The following is a 22,134-nucleotide window of genomic DNA, read 5'->3' as shown; positions in this document are numbered from 1 at the left end:
GGGGGAGGACAATAGGGGGGACCTATTGTCCTCCCCCCACTGCCCCCACCCCTGAGCGGCGGGTGGGGGCCCTAAAAAATATGTCCCCCCAGGTGACTAGGGGTCCCCAAACCCCTAGTCACCCCCTCCCCCCCCAAAAAAAAATGATCCCCCTACCTACCCCCCTCACCCTACAAATAATGAGGGGGGGACATTTAACTAAGAACCTGTAAAAAAAAAAAAGAATAACTTACTATTCGATGTTGTCTTTCTTCTAAAATCTTTTTTCAGCCCCAACAAAGGGCAAATAAATATCCATAATAACCGACGCAAAAAAGATAATCCATCTTCACCCGGCGAGGGCTCCGCGCAGACTGAGCTCTCTGATTGGTTACTTAATCCACCAATCAGAGTATTATGAGTCAAATTACACAGCGAGGGAAAATTCCACAGAACTTTCCCACGCTGTGTAAAATGACACAGTGCACTCTGATTGGTGGATTTCAAACCAACCAATCAGAGTGCTGTGACAGGTAAATGTAGAGACTCTGCGCGGAGCCCTCGCCGGGTGAAGATGGATTATTATTTTTTTGCGCACGTTTTTTTTATTATGGTTTTTTATTTGCCCTTTTTTGGGGCTGAAAAAAAATGATTTTAGAAGAAAGAAAACATTGAATGGTAGGTTATTTTTTTTTACAGGTTCTTAGTTAAATGTCCCCCCCTCATTATTTTTAGGGTGAGGGGGGTAGGTAGGGGGATCATTGTTTTTGGGGGGGCAGGGGGTGACAAGGGGTTTGGAGACCCCTAGTCACCTGGGGCGGGACATTTTTTTTAGGGCCCCCACCCGCTGCTCAGGGGTGGGGGCCGGGGGGAAGACAATAGGTCCCCCCCTATCGGTATTTAGGGCTCCACCCGCTGCTCAGGGGTGGGGGCTGGGAGGGAGGACAATAGGTCCCCCCCTATTGGTATTTAGGGCCCCCACCCGCCGCTCAGGGGTGGGGGCCCGGGGGAGGACAATAGGTCCCCCTATTGGTATTTAGGGCCCCCACCCGCCACTCAGGGGTGGGGGCCGGGAGGGAGGACAATAGGTCCCCCCTATTGGTATTTAAGGCCCCCACCCGCCGCTCAGGTGTGGGGGCCGGGGGGAGGACAATAGGTCCCCCTATTGGTATTTAGGGGCCCCCACCCGCCGCTCAGGTGTGGGGGCCGGGGGGAGGACAATAGGTCCCCCCTATTGGTATTTAAGGCCCCCACCCGCCGCTCAGGGGTGGGACCAGGGGGGGGACCCTTTTTTAGCTCAGGGAGGGGGGACCCTTTTTTTTAAACAGTGAGCATCCACTGGCTGCTCACTGTTTAATAGACATGCCCCTACTCGTGGTATTGCGAGTAGGGGCACAATTTACTAATACTAAGTCATTTTTACTTAGTATTAGTAAATTTGTCTGAAAGACCCCAAAAAAAAAAAAAAAATGAATGCAGCTTCAGAATTAATTTCAATTGTATGCTGTCTAGGAGGTGGGAGGGCCTGGGAGGGTGGGTCTGCTGCTGATTGGACGGAATGTGTCTGCTGACTGTGAGGTACAGGGTCAAAGTTTACTCAATGATAACGAATAGGGGGCGGACCGAACATCGCATATGTTCGCCATCAGTGGCGAGCGCGAACACGCAATGTTCGCCAGGAACTATTCGCAAGCGAACCGTTCGGGACATCACTAGTGCTGTCTACCAGGTTTCTGTTTTTTTGAGCAGATAGACCAAAACTGATATCTTCTAAATACACATAGCCTGCCTCCTCTGCTACTGAACTGATTTTATCAAGTGGAAAACCATCCAGACATGGGTGACAGTGATAGGCTAGGTCATCCCATTGTTCCCAAGCTATATATTATGTTAAAAGTAGGACAGTTTGTCATATATAATGCAGACATTGACTGACAGCTGGGAGAAAATCCTTTTTTTAAATAGGTTTTACTCCTAATCTATAAATTTGCTAGCAAAACTGCTAGCACAATATATAGATAAAATTGTATACTCAAACATAATGAGCATAAGTTGTTTGGGGTATGACAGGCTTTTAATCCTTACTTATTTTGGCTGTTTTCTCTTCCTGTAGTAATTAGGATATGTCTCATTTATTTGCTAAATGCAGATAAAAATGAAAAACAGCATTATAACTCACAACAATGAACTCACTTCTAAATAGAGAACTATGACTAGCATAAGCTGTTTAGACAGTCGATGTCCGAGGCAAGCCATGAGAAGAGAACACTTGCATTGTATTAGCCTAGAACATCATGGATTCTTAATAGGTGAACATGACGGCAATATTGATCTTTATTGAATTACTAGTAGAGAAAAAAAAATACATTACAAAAGACAAGTTACAAAAAAGAATAAAATATAATGTACCCTTACATAATGGAATATTTAAATATAGTTAACAAGATCCTTTATTCTTCTAAATAGAAAACACCAGTTAGAAGTTAAAGTGATACTCCATGTGGAATCAGAGACCTCTATGTCCGTTTTCTTTGCCTGGTTGCAATTATTTCTTAATTCTTTTCTGTCAAAACAATCATTCAATGGAGTATTATATAATGTGCACACAGCCCGTATGGCTGTCTTCCAAACTCAGGTAAATTTCCTTTACTATGAGACTAAATTTAAGTGGAACAATTCAGCAATGTTATCTTTAGCATTTAATGATTCAATTTCTTAACTTTCAATTTAATCATACCAGTTCTGTATAATTTAGCACTGAGGGTAAAGCAGTAAGTTACCAATTCTTACACTTATTTATTTAACGCAGTTTGTATGAAGAATGGATTGGAATAATTGGAATTGAAATAAAACACATAATAAACATGTAAGCATTCCATATATTAAAATAATAATAAAAAAAACATTAGTCACATGATAATTGCCTTTTGGTTTCTGCTCTCCATCCCTAGGGTACATTAGTATGCCTCCTGTCTATCTTTGTAGTATCCCAGTTTAGTTATTACCCATATTACTTCTTCTAATACTTGTTGTTCTATATAGTATTATTGTTACCATTTTCTGGTAATCTCTTGACTTTTTTTCTTCCAAAATTGCAATTTGTATGAGGTTGAGCCGATTGGGTGATCATCTGAATTCTTGAACTGTGAGCCAAAATGTAGCCAAATCACAAACCAAAAGAAATGCGCGTTGGATGAGCAAATTCGCTTTAATTTGTGATTCAGGATTTGACTGTATGGTGACAAAAAAGATGATTGATGGCTAGTGACAGCCACTAAATGTTAATTTTAATCATAGAAAGTACAAAGTAAAGAATAGAGGGGGACAAAAACAAGAACAGTAGAAAAATTCTATATCCATATATTATATATTTAATAAATAGGTAAATACACATACACAGATTTTTTTTTTAATGCTCCTCTTTTTCACTCTATTGGTTACTTTTTCTCACTTGGTCTGTGAGTCAAATAACTAACGAAATTCAGACGGACTATACACAGGACAGTCCTCAATGAAAGAAGGTATTGTAAGACCATCAGTGCCGAAAATTAGATATTTATTATCAAGTTGGAAAGAGGCTAGACAACATTTTAACTATTCAATAAGGAAAACTATGCCCCCATAGATTCCCACTTGTAACTCCTTGGATAAATACATGGAGGTATTCATTCTCACCTTCTAAACTCTTATTGCTTTAGATTTATCTTCCTATGCTATTTATTCTTAAATATGTCTGTCCATTCCCGCTTGCAAACCACCTGTTCTATATACAATTAACCAATACACTCTTGCAAAAACTATAGTTTTACTTTTCTTTACATATGTAGTTCATTTAAAACCTTTATCTAACCAGTAACCAGTATAATTGAAATAGTCTAACAGTTATGTCCGGTGAAGTATTGTTATAGCAAATATTAGAAAATGTATTCTAATGGAAGAGTAGAAAATCAGTAGAGTCTCTTTCAAAACACAACCAAATTTGAAGATGATAACTATGGCATGAAAAATAAATAAATTAAGCAAAAACAAAAGTAATAACTTGCAATTGTGTGACTAGGGAAATATTTGTGTATATATATATATATATATAAAAACAAAAAAAACTTTGTTAACTTTTGTTAATTTCCCACAGACCTTTAAGTATATTTGTGCATTCACTGTTTCAACTAACGTCATCACGATCAATCTAATAAAAAAAAAAATCGATATATAGCATAACGAGGCTGTGCTTACTTGCTGGTTTATACACCTAAACAATTGAAATTACATGAATCAAAATGTCAAAAATGTCTCTAGAATGTATTAACTAAGGCCAATAGCTAACAGTGAGATACGATTTCAATATTTTTCCCTTCTTCCCACCTGCAAAATTATCTTGGTGTTTGTTCTATCAGAATGTGTTTGTCAAGCCCTAATGTAAAACTAGAACTGAGTTTCAAAGGTGCAACACTATTTTTCTTCTTACTGTAAGATAAAATGTTTTAGTTTACATTTGCCTACCATTCCTCTAGTTCTAACCCTTACTTTGTTAGAGAGTGGGCCCTATATAGATGTAAGATAGAGAATTTATAGGAACAGATAAGGGGATAACCCTAGGTTAATAAATGCAAGAAAAAGATAGAAAAGGTCTGTCCCTGTGTAATGTAGAAGACAATCGGTAAAATCCTTTATTAAATAAATCTACAAACACACACTTATAGTTACTAGATCATTAGTCACTGCTGCCACAATAATGGATAACTTAGGCAGAAAAGATGACTCAAACTAAAAATACTAAGTGAGGAATATGTACAGGAATATGTAAGCCCTTGATATTTGGTCCTGTTCGGTGTTATCTCTTGCAACCTCCGTGCCATTTTACACTCTTATTTTTGCAGCTATTATTGCTACACCCAGGACCTCCGGACTTGTACATTAGATCTATTATAATAGACTATTAGACCACATCTAGCGTACCAGTTTAGCTCTGTGACCAGTATTGTTAGGTGCCCACGAAGGCACAGATTAGGGCATTAGCTCTTAATGTAGGTAGTCAGTCTATACATTCACTTACTAGAGACAGGTTCCCTTGAAGGCACAGTTTAGGACCTCTACCTATATTATATATATTACTCTCATTTCTCTACGATTAGTGTGCTAACTAAGGGCTATTTTTTCCGCTACATAGCTTGGAACCCCTATGTACTCCATCTTTTGAGTGGGATTTCCAAAGGAGGGTACTAGATCTGGTCTCTGTTTTTAGGGGTATTAACCAAGACAGCTGTTCTCATTTATATTAATATCTTTCTGCTATCATACAGTAGGTTATACTAGCCCTACATATATTAGGACATTATCTGGTGTGCTGTATATATTGTATCTATTTTTTGCACTTTAATAGATTTTGTTACACTGCACCGATACATTACATTCTTGCTATCTTATTGCAATTGTATAATGTGCATTGTACAGCTACCATTTTGGGGACGTATCTATTTCACCTCCTACTGTGGTTTTTGCCCTGTTTTTGTCCATTCATTTTATTTTTTGTTCACTCACTTCCCGTTTGTACATATTCCTCACTTAGTATTTTTAGTTTGAGTCATCTTTTCTGCCTCAGTTATCCATTATTGTGGCAGCAGTGACTAATGATCTAGTAACTATAAGTGTGTGTTTGTAGATTTATTTAATAAAGGATTTTACCGATTTTCATCTACATTACACAGGGACAGACCTTTTCTCTCTTTTTCTAACCCTTACTTTGCTTTAATTTATTGACCCCTGTCTTTATAATATCACCACCAATTACTTGCTAACAATCTAACCACCTGCTCACATCTGAAATTACTTATTAGTTATCAACTGTGTTGTATTTTAAAAACAAACAAACAAAAACATAACTCATAAAAAAACTTTTCTTTAAACATCGGGTTTTGCAAATAAATCCACAAGCTATATCGACTGCCATAAAACTAAGAGGTCAAGCAGATCAAACTATTCTCTCATTTTCCGTACTGTCATCAATTGTACACAAAAGATAGCAAATTACTTTGTCTGACCAATAAATGTTATTTTGCTGGTATATCATTTGATTGCATAATTAGAACCAATGACTGCTGAAAAGTCTATATTTATTGTGAAAACATTGTTTTTTCCTGTATACATGACTAAAGCCCCTATGGGCCAAAACATCACATATTTAGGTTTATCCTACCTTAATAAACTTATTTCTTGTAAAAAGCACTTTGCATATCCTGTTATTGATACTACATATTACTGTAAGAATGCAATTTTGTCACCAATGGCACAAAATCAAAATAAATAGGTGTTTGCTACACATGTGTACACATGTTCAGAATCAGTGAAGTAATCTTGTATGGACAAAATACACCTAATTAGTATAATGCAGTGTTTATGCATTTTTATAACTTGTCTCTGATGTAGCGAAACCTTTTTGACCTAGGATATCAGGACAGAGATTCAAAATTGGGAATATCTTGTCCAATTCAGGACAGATGGTAAGACACATATTCCTCTTAAATTGTCTTATACTGTAAGAGAAAGTATAACTGTGAAATCTGTTAGCAGGATCTTTTTTTCTCATTAAACAATGTCAAATATTTCAAGAAAAAGATAAAACAAAACGTGATAATAGTGCAGCATATTCTAAAATAAATTGAATAATATGCTGTAGCAAAAACACATTCACAATTTGTAGAGCTTCGAATAGCTCTGGTGTAATAGGAGTAGATGGAGTAGATGGTATAATCCCCATCTCAGCATATGTGTTCAGCAGTGGTGATGGTAAATTTTCCAAGAAGTCAGAAATGTTAAAACAAGAGTAGAAATATCCAATAGTACCGCATGCATACTAAAGTGGATGTGCATAAGGCAAAAGTAGTGTAGCGGTACTTACCCTCTCCAGGGGCCGGCCGGGGTCCTCCCTTCTCGCCGCGCGCGGTCCTGCTCCTGCACGAGCCGCGCGCGGCTCAGCCAACGATGGGATCAGTCAGGCGGGCAGTGACCGCGAGAAGCGGTCACATGTCCCGCCCGACACTAAGAGCGCGCCGCGCGTCTCGGGCGCGCTCTTAAAGGGACAGTGGGAGACTAAATTAGAATCAGTCTCCCATTGGCCCCTGTCAGGCCACATTCCCCATTCACTCACGTTTTGGGGGCGTGGATATGACAGGAGCCAATCAAAGTGAACCTTAGGGTTTTTATACTCACCTGTTTCCCCTTGCTCCTTGCCCTATCGTGGTTTCTGTCCAGTTCCCTTTAGTGCTTGTATCGTTCAGTTGGTTTTTTGGTGCTTGACCTTGGCTTTGTTCCTGACTCCGCTCTCTCCTTATCCTTGCTTGCTTATCCGCTGTTTTGTCCTCTGTGTACCAGTCCTCGGCTTGTTCTACGTTACGCTGTCTCTCAGTTCCCTTGACCTCGGCTTGTTCTGACTCTGTCTTTCTCTCGTCCTAGTCCGGCCATTCTAAGGTCCGGTAGACGAACTCTGTTTCTTGTCTCTTGACTGTGAACTATTCCTGCGTGTTGGGGTATATTACCGTGACATTACGATAGGGCCATGGACCCCGCAGGTTTAGGTCAACAGATGGCCACTCATGAGGCTAGATTCGCAGAACAGGATCACCGTATGGATCAAATGGCTCAAGCCATCCAGACACTGTTATCCAGATCTGTTCCGGTACCTGTACCTACGCCTCCTGTAAACCCTATACCGGACACAGCTAATATGTCTAATGCTTCTGCACATCTAAACCCGCCACCTAGGTATGGAGGGGACGCTAAGACATGTAGGGGATTCCTTAATCAAGTGGAATTCCACTTCGAAATGTACCCACGTTCATTTCCCACTGACAGATCTAAGGTGGGTTTTCTTATGCACCAGCTTACGGATAAGGCACTAGAATGGGCAAATCCTATTTGGGAGGCTAATGGGCCTATGGTACACGACTTTAATAGCTTCCTCACAGCGTTCCGTAGAACATTTGACACGACTAAAAGGTCAAAAAATGCCGCCAGGGCATTAATGAGAATAAAGCAAGGATCTAAATCTGTAGCCGATTATGCTATTCAGTTCCGGACCCTTGCCTCACAGGTAGATTGGACTAATAATGGCCTTACTACTGCCTTTATGGAAGGTCTGTCTGATACTATCTTAGATGAGGTAGCAGCTAAGGACCTCCCTGTACCCCTGGAGGACCTGATTGACTATCTTATCGATATAGATAACAGGATCCGTGACAGGTTATATACCAGGTCCAGAAATAGACATTTTGTTCCCTTTAACTCCCCTAGAGCTGAGACTCCCGAGGGATCTAAAGGTTCTGAGGAGGAACCTATGCAGTTAGGGGTTGCTAAACTTACCGACGCTGAAAAGCTTTATAGGAGAAAGGAGGGACTTTGTCTTTATTGTGGTAGGAGGGGTCATATGAGACAAGAATGTCCCGTGCGTCCGGGAAACTATCGCACCTAAGACCGTATAGAGGACTGGCCTTGGGTGTGACATCACAGTCCTCACATTTGCCTCTTAATAAGTTACTTCTTCCTGTTTCCCTGCACCTTGATAGTAACTGCATAGCAGGGAATATACTAGCCCTGGTTGATTCCGGAGCGGCCGAAAACTTTATTGATTCCAGTTTTGTCAAGGAGAATAACATACCCACCAGAGAGAAGGAGACACCCTTGGCCGTTGAGGCCATAGATGGTAGACCATTATGCTCTCCTATTATCACACATGAGACTGTTCCCCTACATATGTCTACAGGGGTGTTACACTCTGAGACCATTCGGTTTCAGATCATTACTTCTCCTTCCTCTCACCTCGTGTTAGGGTATCCTTGGTTACGTACTCATAATCCCACCATTGATTGGGAGTCAGGACAAATAGTTTCTTGGAGTGATTCTTGCCAAGAGTCTTGTGTTGTTAAAGTCACCCCTTTGAATTCTACTCATATTCCTCCCGTGCCTACGATCATACCCTCTCAGTACCTGTCTCTTAAATCTGTTTTTGATAAAAGGGAGGCTGAAAGATTGCCACCTCACAGGCCTTACGATTGTGCTATTAATTTATTACCTGGTACGATGCCTCCCAAAGGGAGAATATATCCTTTATCTCCTCAGGAGAATCTGGTTATGGAGGAATATATCAAGGAATCTCTAGAGAAGGGATTTATAAGAAGATCCTCTTCCCCGGCAGGGGCTGGGTTCTTCTTTGTGTCTAAGAAAGATGGCGAATTAAGGCCTTGTATTGACTATAGGGGCCTTAATAAAATCACCGTCAAAAATGCGTATCCCATACCTTTGATCACAGAACTTTTTGATAGGCTTAAACAGGCCACAGTTTTTACTAAATTGGACCTTAGGGGTGCTTACAACCTCATACGTATCAAAAAGGATCACGAGTGGAAGACTGCTTTCAATACCAGGAGTGGCCACTACGAGTACACTGTGATGCCCTTTGGTCTTTGTAACGCCCCAGCAGTTTTTCAAGAATTTATTAATGATGTCCTACGTCAATTTATACATACATTCGTTATAGTATACTTGGACGACATATTAATTTATTCTAATGATTTACAGACTCATCACATGCATGTTAAATTAGTGTTGAGAACTCTTCTGGTTAACGGTCTCTATTGCAAACTCGAAAAATGTTCATTTGATCAATCTGAAGTCCAATTCTTGGGTTATATAATCTCTGCCAAGGGTTTTCGTATGGATCCCAAGAAACTGTCTGCCATTATGGAATGGCCTCTGCCCCAGGGTTTGAAAGCCATTCAGCGTTTTCTGGGGTTCTCTAATTATTATAGGCGTTTTATTAAAGGGTTTTCTGCCATTGTAGCGCCTATAACCAGAATGACCAAGAAGGATGGTAATACTCATGTCTGGAAACCAGAAGCACTCGAGGCCTTTGAATTCTTGAAAGCTACATTTGCCTCTGCTCCTGTTTTACAGCATCCTGTCCCTTCACTGCCCTTTATTCTTGAGGTTGATGCTTCTGAGATAGGGGTAGGTGCTATCTTGTCTCAAAGAGATTCACCTGAAAAGCCGTTACACCCTTGTGGCTTCTTTTCCAGACAGATGTCCAAAGCAGAGAGGAATTATGATGTAGGCAATCGTGAACTCCTTGCTATCATTTTGGCGCTCAAGGAATGGAGACATCTGCTAGAGGGTACCAGGGATCCTATCCTCATTTTAACGGATCACAAAAACCTCTCATACCTTAGTGAAGCAAAAAGATTGTCTTCTAGGCAGGCCAGGTGGTCTCTGTTTTTGTCTCGTTTTAATTACATAATCACTTACAGACCGGGTGATCGTAATACTAAAGCTGACGCTCTGTCCAGGCAATTCGAGACTACTGACAAACTCGAGGTCGATGTTACCCCTGTCATTCCGCCTGACAGAATAATAGCGACTACTGTTCTTTCTATTTCGTCTTCTCTCTTACAGACTATTCAGGCTAAACAAAACTTGGCTCCTGAGGAGAGGCCTGCTGATAAGCTATTCGTTGATATACCAGAGAGACGAGACATCTTGTCATTATATCATGACACTAGAACTGCTGGACACCCTGGTATTTCTAAGACAGTCTCAGCAGTTTCTAGATATTTCTGGTGGGCTTCCTTGCGCAAGGACGTCACCGATTACGTTAATGCCTGTAGCACTTGTGCCAGTATGAAGTCCTCCCACAGAGTTCCTTGTGGGTTGTTGCATCCGTTGCCCATACCCGAGAGGCCATGGTCCAATATATCCATGGATTTTATTGTTGAATTACCTCCCTCTAATGGTAAAACGGTCATCCTGATGATTGTGGATCGTTTTTCTAAGATGGCTCATTTTGTGTCTCTTGTCAAATTGCCATCATCCAAGGAACTTGCCTCTATCTTTGCCGGGGAGGTGTTTCGGTTGCATGGTATTCCCACTTCGATCGTGTCCGATAGGGGTAGCCAGTTTATTTCCAGATTCTGGAGAGCGTTTTGTGCAGAGATGGGTATCTCCCTCTCGTTTTCTTCAGCCTACCACCCCCAGTCTAATGGAGCTGCTGAACGTGCCAACCAATCTCTGGAGCAGTATCTTCGCTGTTTCGTGTCCCACCATCAGAACAATTGGGCTGACCTGCTTCCTTGGGCTGAGTTTGCTCGTAATAATGCTGCTCATGAATCCTCCGGTAACAGCCCTTTTTACGTTGTTTATGGCCGGCATCCCGTGGTTCTTCCAGCTGCATTCTCCTTACAGGGCATGCCAGCTCTGGACGAACATTTGGCTAGTCTACGTAATACTTGGGAGCAGGTTCAGTGTTCTTTGGTGGCCTCAGCTGCTCGCCAGAAGGTTCACGCTGACAAGCATCGCAGGGCGGCTCCATCCTATGCGGTGGGAGACCGGGTTTAGCTTTCTACTCGCAATATTCGTCTTCGTGTGCCTTCTATGAAGTTGGCCCCTCGTTTTATTGGTCCTTTTCGTATCTTACATGTGGTTAATCCTGTCTCGTATGCATTGGATCTTCCAAAAAATCTACGCATTCCTAACGTGTTTCATACCTCCTTGTTAAAACCCCTCCTGTGCAACCGTTTTACTCGGCATATCCCCCCTCCTCCTCCGGTTTCGGTGGAGGGCCATGAGGAGTTTGAAGTGGCGGCTGTAATTGACTCTCGCTTGCTTCGGGGTCGCCTCCAATATCTGGTACATTGGAAGGGCTATGGGCCTGAGGAACGCAGTTGGATTTCCGCTGACGCTGTTCACGCTCCTCGCCTTGTGCGTTCTTTCCACGCTCGTTTTCCTGCCAGGCCTGCTCCTCCCCGCCCGGTGGGCGTGTCTTCAGGGGGGGGTACTGTAGCGGTACTTACCCTCTCCAGGGGCCGGCCGGGGTCCTCCCTTCTCGCCGCGCGCGGTCCTGCTCCTGCACGAGCCGCGCGCGGCTCAGCCAACGATGGGATCAGTCAGGCGGGCAGTGACCGCGAGAAGCGGTCACATGTCCCGCCCGACACTAAGAGCGCGCCGCGCGTCTCGGGCGCGCTCTTAAAGGGACAGTGGGAGACTAAATTAGAATCAGTCTCCCATTGGCCCCTGTCAGGCCACATTCCCCATTCACTCACGTTTTGGGGGCGTGGATATGACAGGAGCCAATCAAAGTGAACCTTAGGGTTTTTATACTCACCTGTTTCCCCTTGCTCCTTGCCCTATCGTGGTTTCTGTCCAGTTCCCTTTAGTGCTTGTATCGTTCAGTTGGTTTTTTGGTGCTTGACCTTGGCTTTGTTCCTGACTCCGCTCTCTCCTTATCCTTGCTTGCTTATCCGCTGTTTTGTCCTCTGTGTACCAGTCCTCGGCTTGTTCTACGTTACGCTGTCTCTCAGTTCCCTTGACCTCGGCTTGTTCTGACTCTGTCTTTCTCTCGTCCTAGTCCGGCCATTCTAAGGTCCGGTAGACGAACTCTGTTTCTTGTCTCTTGACTGTGAACTATTCCTGCGTGTTGGGGTATATTACCGTGACAAGTAGTTAATCTACTTACATGGAAAAGAGCATTGACCTACTCTAGTATTGAAGAGCTTTGGTGGTACAATCACCACCAGGGATATATGAAGCCAAGAAGCCAAAATAGTGCAAAATGCAATCCAAAATACATTCAAAGTAAATTAACTTTAAAAGGTATTAACTTTATTATAATAAACAGACAAAACAATAAAAAAAATTATATACAAAACAATCCAAATAAAAGGTAAAACAACACTTTGCCTGTTTCACCTTGGGGTTTTATCACAAGTGTGGTTTCATAATGCATAGTACCTGTTTATATAGATAAAACAAGAAGTACCAATGGAAGCCAATGAAAATCCTTAATTTACACCCGTTATTACTAATTATGTTAATATGTTACCTATATAAACAGATAGCATGCTTTATGATACCACCCTGTCAAACCTGTTAATTGCTAAACAAACAAAACTGTTTATTCATTGCCTTTGTTTAATTTACTTTGTGATTTTTCCATATGCTGTTTTAGACTTACAGACTTCGGATGACCTGCTGATCTCTCAAAATTCAGAATAATCACAAACTGTTTGAAACTGAATTTACAAGTCTACTGGAAACTTTGATAACAAGAGATCTTGCCCTCCAAACATAGAAGGCATTGGCCATTACCAAGTATTAGAACTATAATGGAAAATTAAAAGTCATGTTTACATACGATCAACTTTCTGCCTTTTGTTTTCAGACAATATCACTAAAATGTCCAGTAGGTTTGCTGAAAATGTGTTCTGCAAATCTTTAAAGAAGAGTAAAATGTACCATACCAACTTGGATTAGGACATAATTCGGCAATAAAAATAATCTGACCTTTAATTTCCAGAAGCAAAAGAATTTCTAACATCATATTGTTTTGTTTTTCTTATTTTTTTTATCTTTTTAATAATGGGATTATCACAGGTGTTTTTAAACATGAATATCACTATGCATATTCAAATAAATGGAGGTTTTATTTTATTTTATTATTATTATTATTGCCATTTATATAGCGCCAACAGAATATTTAAATATGCATAGGGATTAGAAATAGTGCACAAGTAACATTTTTCTTTGGTTTTTATTGTATGTATTGGGTGATGTGTACTATCATCATTTCTGCCACCCAGGGGTAGTGGGAGTGCAGGACTTTTTTTGTTGTATGAATATCATTATATTACATGCAAGTAATACATTTGTATTATCTATTTTCTTACATGAAAAGCTATATTGTACAAGTAGATCCATAAACGTATTCTGTTTTCTAAAACAGCTTTTCTAAGGAACAACATACTTATAAGCCAGGGCTTTTGGTACATGTTTCATTCTTTCGTTAATATTAGTTATTTAACCTCTACACCAAACTTCCCTAAACTCTGTCCCTCCAGATGTTGCTGAACTACAACTTCCATGATTCTAAGTGTATCTATTTCATTTGTAGAATCATGGGAGTTGTAGTTCAGCAACATCTGGAGGGCCATAATTTGGGGAAGCCTGCTTTACACCAAATGAATGTGTTGTGATGGAAAGCAATTCTTAACAATTAGAGGTCTATTTACAAATAGTTGGACCATAAAAAAAAAAAAAAGTTTTTGGAAAACAAATTTATATTCCTAACTCTTTAGTTTCTCTGTCTGTATTTAAATATAGGTCCTACACCCTCAATTTTCTATAAAAATACATTTTAAAAAAGTATTTTATTTATCTTTTTCCAATGCTTAGGCATCCTCGGTACTCTTTGCCCCCTGTGACATCACGGATGTAGGTTCTTCCACATCATGTGATTGAGTTTTACTCGGTGAATGCTGCAGAAGCAATACTCGTTGCTGTTAGTATGACAGCCACTAGAGGTGGACCTTGCAATGTAAACATTGCAGTTTCTAAAATTGTCTCAAACTTGTCCATACTTGTGTTATACAAGCACGAAACAACCCTGATAGATGCCAAATGATTGCATATATCAACTGGATGTTGGTAATGGCGTTTTAAGAGATGACTTGCAATTATCTTTGGACATGTCTAAAAAGGTAAAGAATTTAATTAAATAATAAGATAGTTCACAATGACCCACAACTAAACCTGTCAAAAGTATCCCTGAATAAAAAAACATTTAGAGGCAAAATGGCTCACTCAGGTAAAAAATATGGGAATTCAGTCGTGTTTTCTGGCCTTCGTATGTAAAGACCACTACTACTTTAACATATTCCACTACTAGCAATTAGAAATAAAAATGGTAGCTGCAAAACCTACAGAATCTTCAGCTTTAATAATTTTTAGAATTTCTGAAACATCAACTATTGCATAAGTACTGTATTGAGTTACTAAATTTGATATTTTCACCCATTCAATTTTTTTTACAAAAAAACTTTGAAATGTAAGAGCAAATTCATACATTACTAAATAACCGTGCATTCCTAATGCTATAGTGCACTGGTCAATCCTTAGATTAGAGGGCTCCCCCAACCTCAATACAATAAAAAAAAAAAAAAAAAGGTTTTATTTACCTTTTCTAAAACACTAAGACTTCCTTTGTGCTGCAGCCCGCTATGCCTATGACACTCTCTCAGTAATGGTCTAATCCAATTATCCTCATAGAAGAGAAATGAGGACAGGATAGACATGCAAGATGAGCACCCCAACTATCCAATGAAATGCTTCTCATATGAAAGCATTGAATTTAATTTTGTCACATGACCGACATTCACTAGGCCAGGGGTAGGCAACTTTCGGCACTACATTTCCCAAAATGCTCTTACAACTGCAATGCTGGCAAAGCATCAAGGGAAATGTAGTCTACAACATCTAGAGTGCCGAAGATTGCCTACCCCTGTACTAGGCCAGGAAGAGGTGTGATTAACTCCGCAATGTAAGCATTGCAGTTTCTGAAAAATTTAATGGTTTACATTGCAGGGTGAAAGCTAAAGGGCACTGCACCCAAAACACTTAACTGAGATGAAGTAGTCTAGTTGCATTAGTGGTCCTTTAATAATGAACAGAATTATTCACTAAAATTCACTAAAATTCAAATTGTATTTCAAATTTTAAACCAAAGTAGCAAGCTCGCTGTCTTGGTGTCATACTTGATTCTGGCCTCACCTTTGAGCCTCACATCCAGTGTGTTGCCAAATCCTGTAGATTCCATCTAAAAAACAGAGCCCGCATCCGCCCCTTTCTTACGCAAGATGCTACCAAGAAGCTTGTCCATGCTCTAATAATTTCCCGCATGGATTATTGTAATCCTCTCCTGATTGGTCTTCCCAAAAGCTGTACTGCACCACTACAGTCCGTAATGAATGCTGCCGCCAGACTGATTTTCCTCTCTAGTCGGTTTTCTCACACCTCATCCCTCTGTCAGTCCTTACATTGGCTTCCTGTATCCTTTAGGAGTCAATTCAAGGTACTAATTCAAAGGTACTATAAAGCACTGAACAATTCTAGCCCCTCTTATGTATAATAATAACTGCAAGCATAACCAACTTATAGAATTTTTTCAATTCAGCAGTTTTGGACCTAAATTTCAAATTCACTTTGAATTCTCACTAAATTAGTTTAATTTCATTAGGTTTGTGTCACATTTATATGTGAATTACAGGATGAACTGCTAGCACATTAACAAAACAACGATTTCATACATGCATTACAGTTCAAGGATCTCTAAACGTTAAAAAAACACTAAAGGGTTTATAGTGTTAAAACCACTATTTAGCCCCCCTTAATCCCCAGGCCCCCCTTTTTTGGCTCCGCCCCCGATTTGCCTTCTTGGCTTACATAATCACAGTTGATTATCTCAGCCAATCAAATGCTTTCCTATCGGCTGTATTGTAAATACTATCTTTTCTCTGAAAAGGCTATGTTTACAGCAAAAAGCCTGCAAGGTCAGGCTATAGACACCAGCAAAACTACATAAAGTTGTAGTTGTTACGGTGACTATAGTGTCCCTTTAAATTTTGTAAATTCAGTGTCTGAAATATCAATATGGAAACATATAGTTGATGTTAACAGATAAATAAAAATGGCCATATTTTCTAACTGTGGGTATGCTTAAGCAATTTGACGGCATCTTTGGGGGAATTAAACTTCTCAAAAAAATAATCATGATGTTAAAATATATCTGCACATGAAAGTAATGACATAACAGTACACACATTTACATGGCTAACACCAGTTATCTGTACTATACAGAGTACTGCAGGCTGCCATTGCAACCATAGAGTATCCTACAGTGTGTAAGATGAGAACTACACTCACTCTGCATAATGCAGTGATGTTTTCTCTGCCAGGTTATCATTTTACATCATTTTGATTAGTAAGCTAATTGAATACACCTCGTTCTAATGAACTGCATAACTCTGTATATCATAATAATTGGTACAAAACAAACAAGGTATAGGCGCTCGCTATAGTAGTACGAGTGATGTAAAGTGGGCAGCAGTGACCAGCACAAGGATTCCCCACCTTGTGATAAAATAATGGTGAACAGAGAGAGAAAGGAAACCGCGCCCTTATTTTGATACGAACATACGTACTCAAATCCTTATGGTCGTATAATGGTAGACCTCAAAAAGAGAAATAAACAAAACAATAGTGTAACCCTGTAAATATTTTGGAAACAATAAAAAGCAGGTAAGGTAGTACACTCACATTTAGCAGAGCTAAATACAGAGCTCTGCTGTTTTAGCGCGTAGACGGAATGATCCCCGTCCTCGGATAAATATGAGGTAGTCCACGTCTTGATGGTCTCAAACAGAGAAAACAGACAGGAAAATCCACATAGTGTAGTATATACTGGTATAAATATAAATGGTAAGTGAATAGAAAATATCGTACTCACATTTACTAGAGCGTGCCTCGCTCTAGTTAATAGCGCATAGGTGGTATAATCCCCACCAAGGAATAAAGATGTAAACCAGGAGCAAAATATAATGGAGATCTCAGAGTAGTAAAAAAGTTAAGATTATAACTATTTATTATACATATAAATCAGTAAAAAACAATATATATAAAATACTCAATGAGAAAGTCCATAAAAAATCCACTTTACGCGTTTCACCTATAGAGGCTTCTTCTGAAGAAGCCTCTATAGGTGAAACGCGTAAAGTGGATTTTTTATGGACTTTCTCATTGAGTATTTTATATATATTGTTTTTTACTGATTTATATGTATAATAAATAGTTATAATCTTAACTTTTTTACTACTCTGAGATCTCCATTATATTTTGCTCCTGGTTTACATCTTTATTCCTTGGTGGGGATTATACCACCTATGCGCTATTAACTAGAGCGAGGCACGCTCTAGTAAATGTGAGTACGATATTTTCTATTCACTTACCATTTATATTTATACCAGTATATACTACACTATGTGGATTTTCCTGTCTGTTTTCTCTGTTTGAGACCATCAAGACGTGGACTACCTCATATTTATCCGAGGACGGGGATCATTCCGTCTACGCGCTAAAACAGCAGAGCTCTGTATTTAGCTCTGCTAAATGTGAGTGTACTACCTTACCTGCTTTTTATTGTTTCCAAAATATTTACAGGGTTACACTATTGTTTTGTTTATTTCTCTTTTTGAGGTCTACCATTATACGACCATAAGGATTTGAGTACGTATGTTCGTATCAAAATAAGGGCGCGGTTTCCTTTCTCTCTCTGTTCATATCATAATAATTGCATGATATAATATCACGTTATGTTCATCAACATTCTCTTCCTGTGTCATATACAATGTGTTTTGTATCAGTACATGCCATAACTATAAGTAAATCATGGGCATGTGCCAAAGACAAATTAGTGACGATGACATCAGACAGCTTTGTTTTGTCTGACATATTTTTCTATTTAAAACATATTTTTATTTGTTCTCTAAAGAGAGAGTTGAGGTGACTTGTGAACCGCCAAGAATCTTTTTTTGGCAACAATAGCTTAACTGAATACAATCCACAATTCAACAGAGCTAGAGATTTTTTCGAAACTTTTTTTTTCTTGAAATGTTTTTTTGTCCTTGTCCCACACTGTTTAGCCAATATGCTGAAAATATAGCCACAGTATTTGTACTTTGCATCAAATATATTGCAGTTAAATTATATCTACAATTATGTAAATATTGAAAAATATACATTCTGCACAAACAGTATGTCATTTAACTAGTATCAGAGTCTTAAACCAAATGAAGCCTGGTTAAGTTTTAATTGAATACCCATTGTATTTATGTATGGATATATAATGTTGTTCCACTGTGATCTTGCTGTAGCCTGTATATGTGTATTACCTGGATGAGTGTAAGTGTGAGTGTATATGTGAATCGGTATACTAAGGAGAGGCATGAACTAAAAAAATGACTAAATATGCTAGTGTATATTCATTTTTCTATAAAACGGTTAATATTTTCATCTAGTGTTTTATTTTCATGTGTTAGAATTAAGAAGGTGCTGCATTAATACTGACTCGCAATTACTTTCAGCTTTCACTAGGATATCTAGGGAAATGAAAGCAATACATGCTTGCTATCAATTTATGATTAGGTCAGGGCTTTGTAATCTTGCTGTGTTTTATACATAATAAATTAATAGCATTAACAGAGAATATTGTAATCTGAACCTTTATTTTATTAAATGTATGTTAAGGCAGAACAACATATTTTACTATGAAAACAGCAAGGATTTTTTAAGTATAAGGAAGGTAAAAATAATGCTATTTTCATGCAAGAGCAGTTTTTAAATGCTATTTACAATTTATTGACTAAACATGATGCAACTATACACCATCTGAGTAGTATATCAAAGTTATGTAGTAGTGTAGTAATAAAATATTAAGAAGCAGTGATATTGCTACTTCAAAACTATTTTCTTGTTAGAAAGAGGTCTACTCACTAAACAGTGAGTTGTGGTGTAAACCAAAATGCAAAATTCACAAAATTTAGTTTAGTTTTGACATATAAAACAAAATTTGTTTTTCTAACTTTTTTATTTTAGAATTGATTTTGTTGTTTTTAATTCACCACAAACATGTTCAAATTGTACCTAATGTTATTTGTTTATTCACTAAACTTTAAGCTGTGTTGCCATGTCAACTGACTTGCAAACTTCAGCCCAACTTTGCAGGGTGGGAAAAAAATATATGAAGTTTAGATTTTTTGCAACTCTACTAAACTTGGAGCAAATCTTTTGAACTTGTTGTAATAATATACTGTTCAAACAACATATAAGTTATTTTGTTATGTGTTTTTTTTTTATTATTCACAATATATTGCCCTTGAATATCATTTAAAAAAAAAATGTGAATTAGTATGATCAGTTAAAGAACGTTTTCTATTTAAAAAAACTAACAAAACATAATTTGATATAATTTTGATAAAAAAACAAACAAAGTGAAGTCTGTAATTTTGACCTCTCCAACTTTTTGCATAATTGTTTACTTTCCAGTAAATAGGACATCAAACAAAAGGCAACTGAGAAAGCTTAACACATATCTGTTAGGATGAAGTACACTTAGAGTTTGTCACATTCCCTTCTCCCATTTGAGAAAACAGCTGTCTAAATGTTTAAATCTCCACAGTCTGTCTAATTGTAGTATCTGCTCTTGTTATGCCTTTTATCTTGAATGCCTGTACCTTTACACATCAAGCTTTGTTTTGGGATAAATAAACAACAATCAGAAAAAAGTGAAGTCTTAAAATAGTATAGAAGTGATAAGTCCTAGTTCCAATTCATGGTCTGCCCTTGATAGCACCCATGTGCTGCATACCACAGCTACAATACAGAATGCTGTGCAGGCAGGGACTTCACAGTGTATTAGCCATTTACCTAACTCTATCATTGCTCTAAATGCTGCATTGGAATCTGGAGTCAACAGGGACTGACTTTTTCTATCAATAGGGTATTAAAGCACAGCTGATTCTCAGGACAGGCATGCAGACATAGTTTATCCTTCTGTTTTTTTTTTGCACACAGTTACAGCCTTGAGAAATAATTATCACTTACTGTGCATGACTCTCACCTTGATACAGTGTTGTCAATACGTTCTGTCTGATTCCTTAATACCAATTGCATACAAAAAGAAATTCCAAAATAGAACCAGACCAGACTAGCACTACTCATTCATTTGCTCATGAAAAAATGTACAGAATTCGAAATGGATTTGATTTATCCCAAACCTACTAAGATCATAAAACCAATAAATACAAGAAAATCACTTAACTTTATTTCTATTTCTGTAATGTTTTCTATAGTTAGTGGGCAACAACACATGCAATATCAGAGTGGGTATAAAACACATACACCCCCTTCTACCTGCACTGCAGGAGTTAAAGTGAGATCAATATTTAGCACTAGGTACTAGACATTTAAAAAAAAAAAAAATCCTCTTGCGTTGTGTACAATCATTTAAAGGCACTGGGTTAAAGACAGATCGATCTTTATCACTTGATGTAAAACAAGAGCAAGCACCATGGGGTCGTGGACCATAGATCTCAATGGGAAAAGTTGAAGTGCTAAAGGCATGTCTGATGGAAGCAGCTTATCTCTATAGAAGCTGGAGGACAAGCTACGCTTCGATCCATCTACTCAACAGACGCAGCATCCTTCCTGCTCTGCAACTTCAAAGCAAATGAGGGGAAAGGAGAGATGTTCTACAGATAGAATCCAAACTTACGTCTCGGAATCGGTTCCAGTGGCCGGCATCCTTGTCATACTGGGATATAGTGGTTAGCCATTGTTTATCATCCAGGAAATTGCCTCTCTCAGACCTGCCCGTTGCGGCAGCAGATGCAGACAGAAGCTGGACGCAGGATGCTGCATAGACACAGAACAAGGCTGCCTGGAGCATCATCATCATCTGCCGGAGACACAAATGAAGGGATCAGAGCTCAGACTGAGAGCCTGGACCAAAGGCACACCTTCAACTCTAGTGCTATGCGTCGAATAATGGTATCAGTGCAGGAGAGGGAGGGGGGGCAGATGGGGCAATTGGAAGGCAATGGGTGGTGGGTCTATTCACCTTGATGGAGAGAGCCCGAGTTGTGTGTTCTACTGGGAATGCAGCTCAATGCTGCCAACTACCAGGAGCTGCTGCCTGTCTGGAGCACAGCACTCTCTCTCTCCCTGCTCTCTCTCTCTCTCTCTCTATCACCCCCCTTAGTTGGATGTATGAGTGTGTGCCTGCCTACTGCTCCCTCAGTCTAACCCCCCCACTCCTTTCCTTTTCAGAGCTGGCGCCAGGGGTGCAATCACCAAATGGAATTTGAGGAGGGAGTGATTATTAGAAGGTGGCTTTAGTAGAGGTATTTTAATGGCACAGGGTGAAGGAGTGATGGAAACAAACAAAGAGATGCAGAACAAACTGTACTTCATTCATTGCATATGCACAGAAGTTTGTCTGTGAGATTCTATTTGTGTAGGTTCCCTGTAAAAAATGTGTTAGCACATCTCTCGGGAACCCGCACCGAGGCTGTGTGAGGAGGGAGGGGGCAGTTTGAGTGTGGCTGCTGAAAGTCCTGAAAGGTCAATAAATCATCCTGCTTATCTCCCCCTGTATGTAAAACTCTTAACTCCATTTTTTTCCTGCAAAGAAAATAGGCAATCTCTATATTGGTCCTTAAAATCAATAGAAAGCAAGTCTACATTTTTATAAGAACATATAATTATTAGTCTGCTCTCTTTTACAAT

General features: G+C 39.3%; 1 protein-coding gene across 1 annotated transcript in view; it reads right to left on the bottom strand.

Moving 5' to 3' along the window:
* The window catches only part of SPOCK3 (SPARC (osteonectin), cwcv and kazal like domains proteoglycan 3), a 272,759-nt gene extending 250,917 nt beyond the window's left edge, over positions 1 to 21,842 (bottom strand). The window contains exons 1-2 of the mRNA XM_063458196.1: positions 21,467 to 21,842; positions 21,122 to 21,304 (exon numbers count right to left, since the gene is read on the bottom strand). Of these exons, the coding sequence (XP_063314266.1) occupies positions 21,122 to 21,304 (183 nt within the window). The 5' untranslated portion in view covers positions 21,467 to 21,842. The remainder of the gene's footprint in view (positions 1 to 21,121; positions 21,305 to 21,466) is intronic.
* Positions 21,843 to 22,134: the final 292 nt, after the last annotated feature.

This window comes from Pelobates fuscus, chromosome 6 (assembly GCF_036172605.1).
Source record: "Pelobates fuscus isolate aPelFus1 chromosome 6, aPelFus1.pri, whole genome shotgun sequence".
Classification (NCBI taxonomy): domain Eukaryota; kingdom Metazoa; phylum Chordata; class Amphibia; order Anura; family Pelobatidae; genus Pelobates; species Pelobates fuscus.
This window is presented reverse-complemented; position numbering and strand designations above follow the sequence as displayed.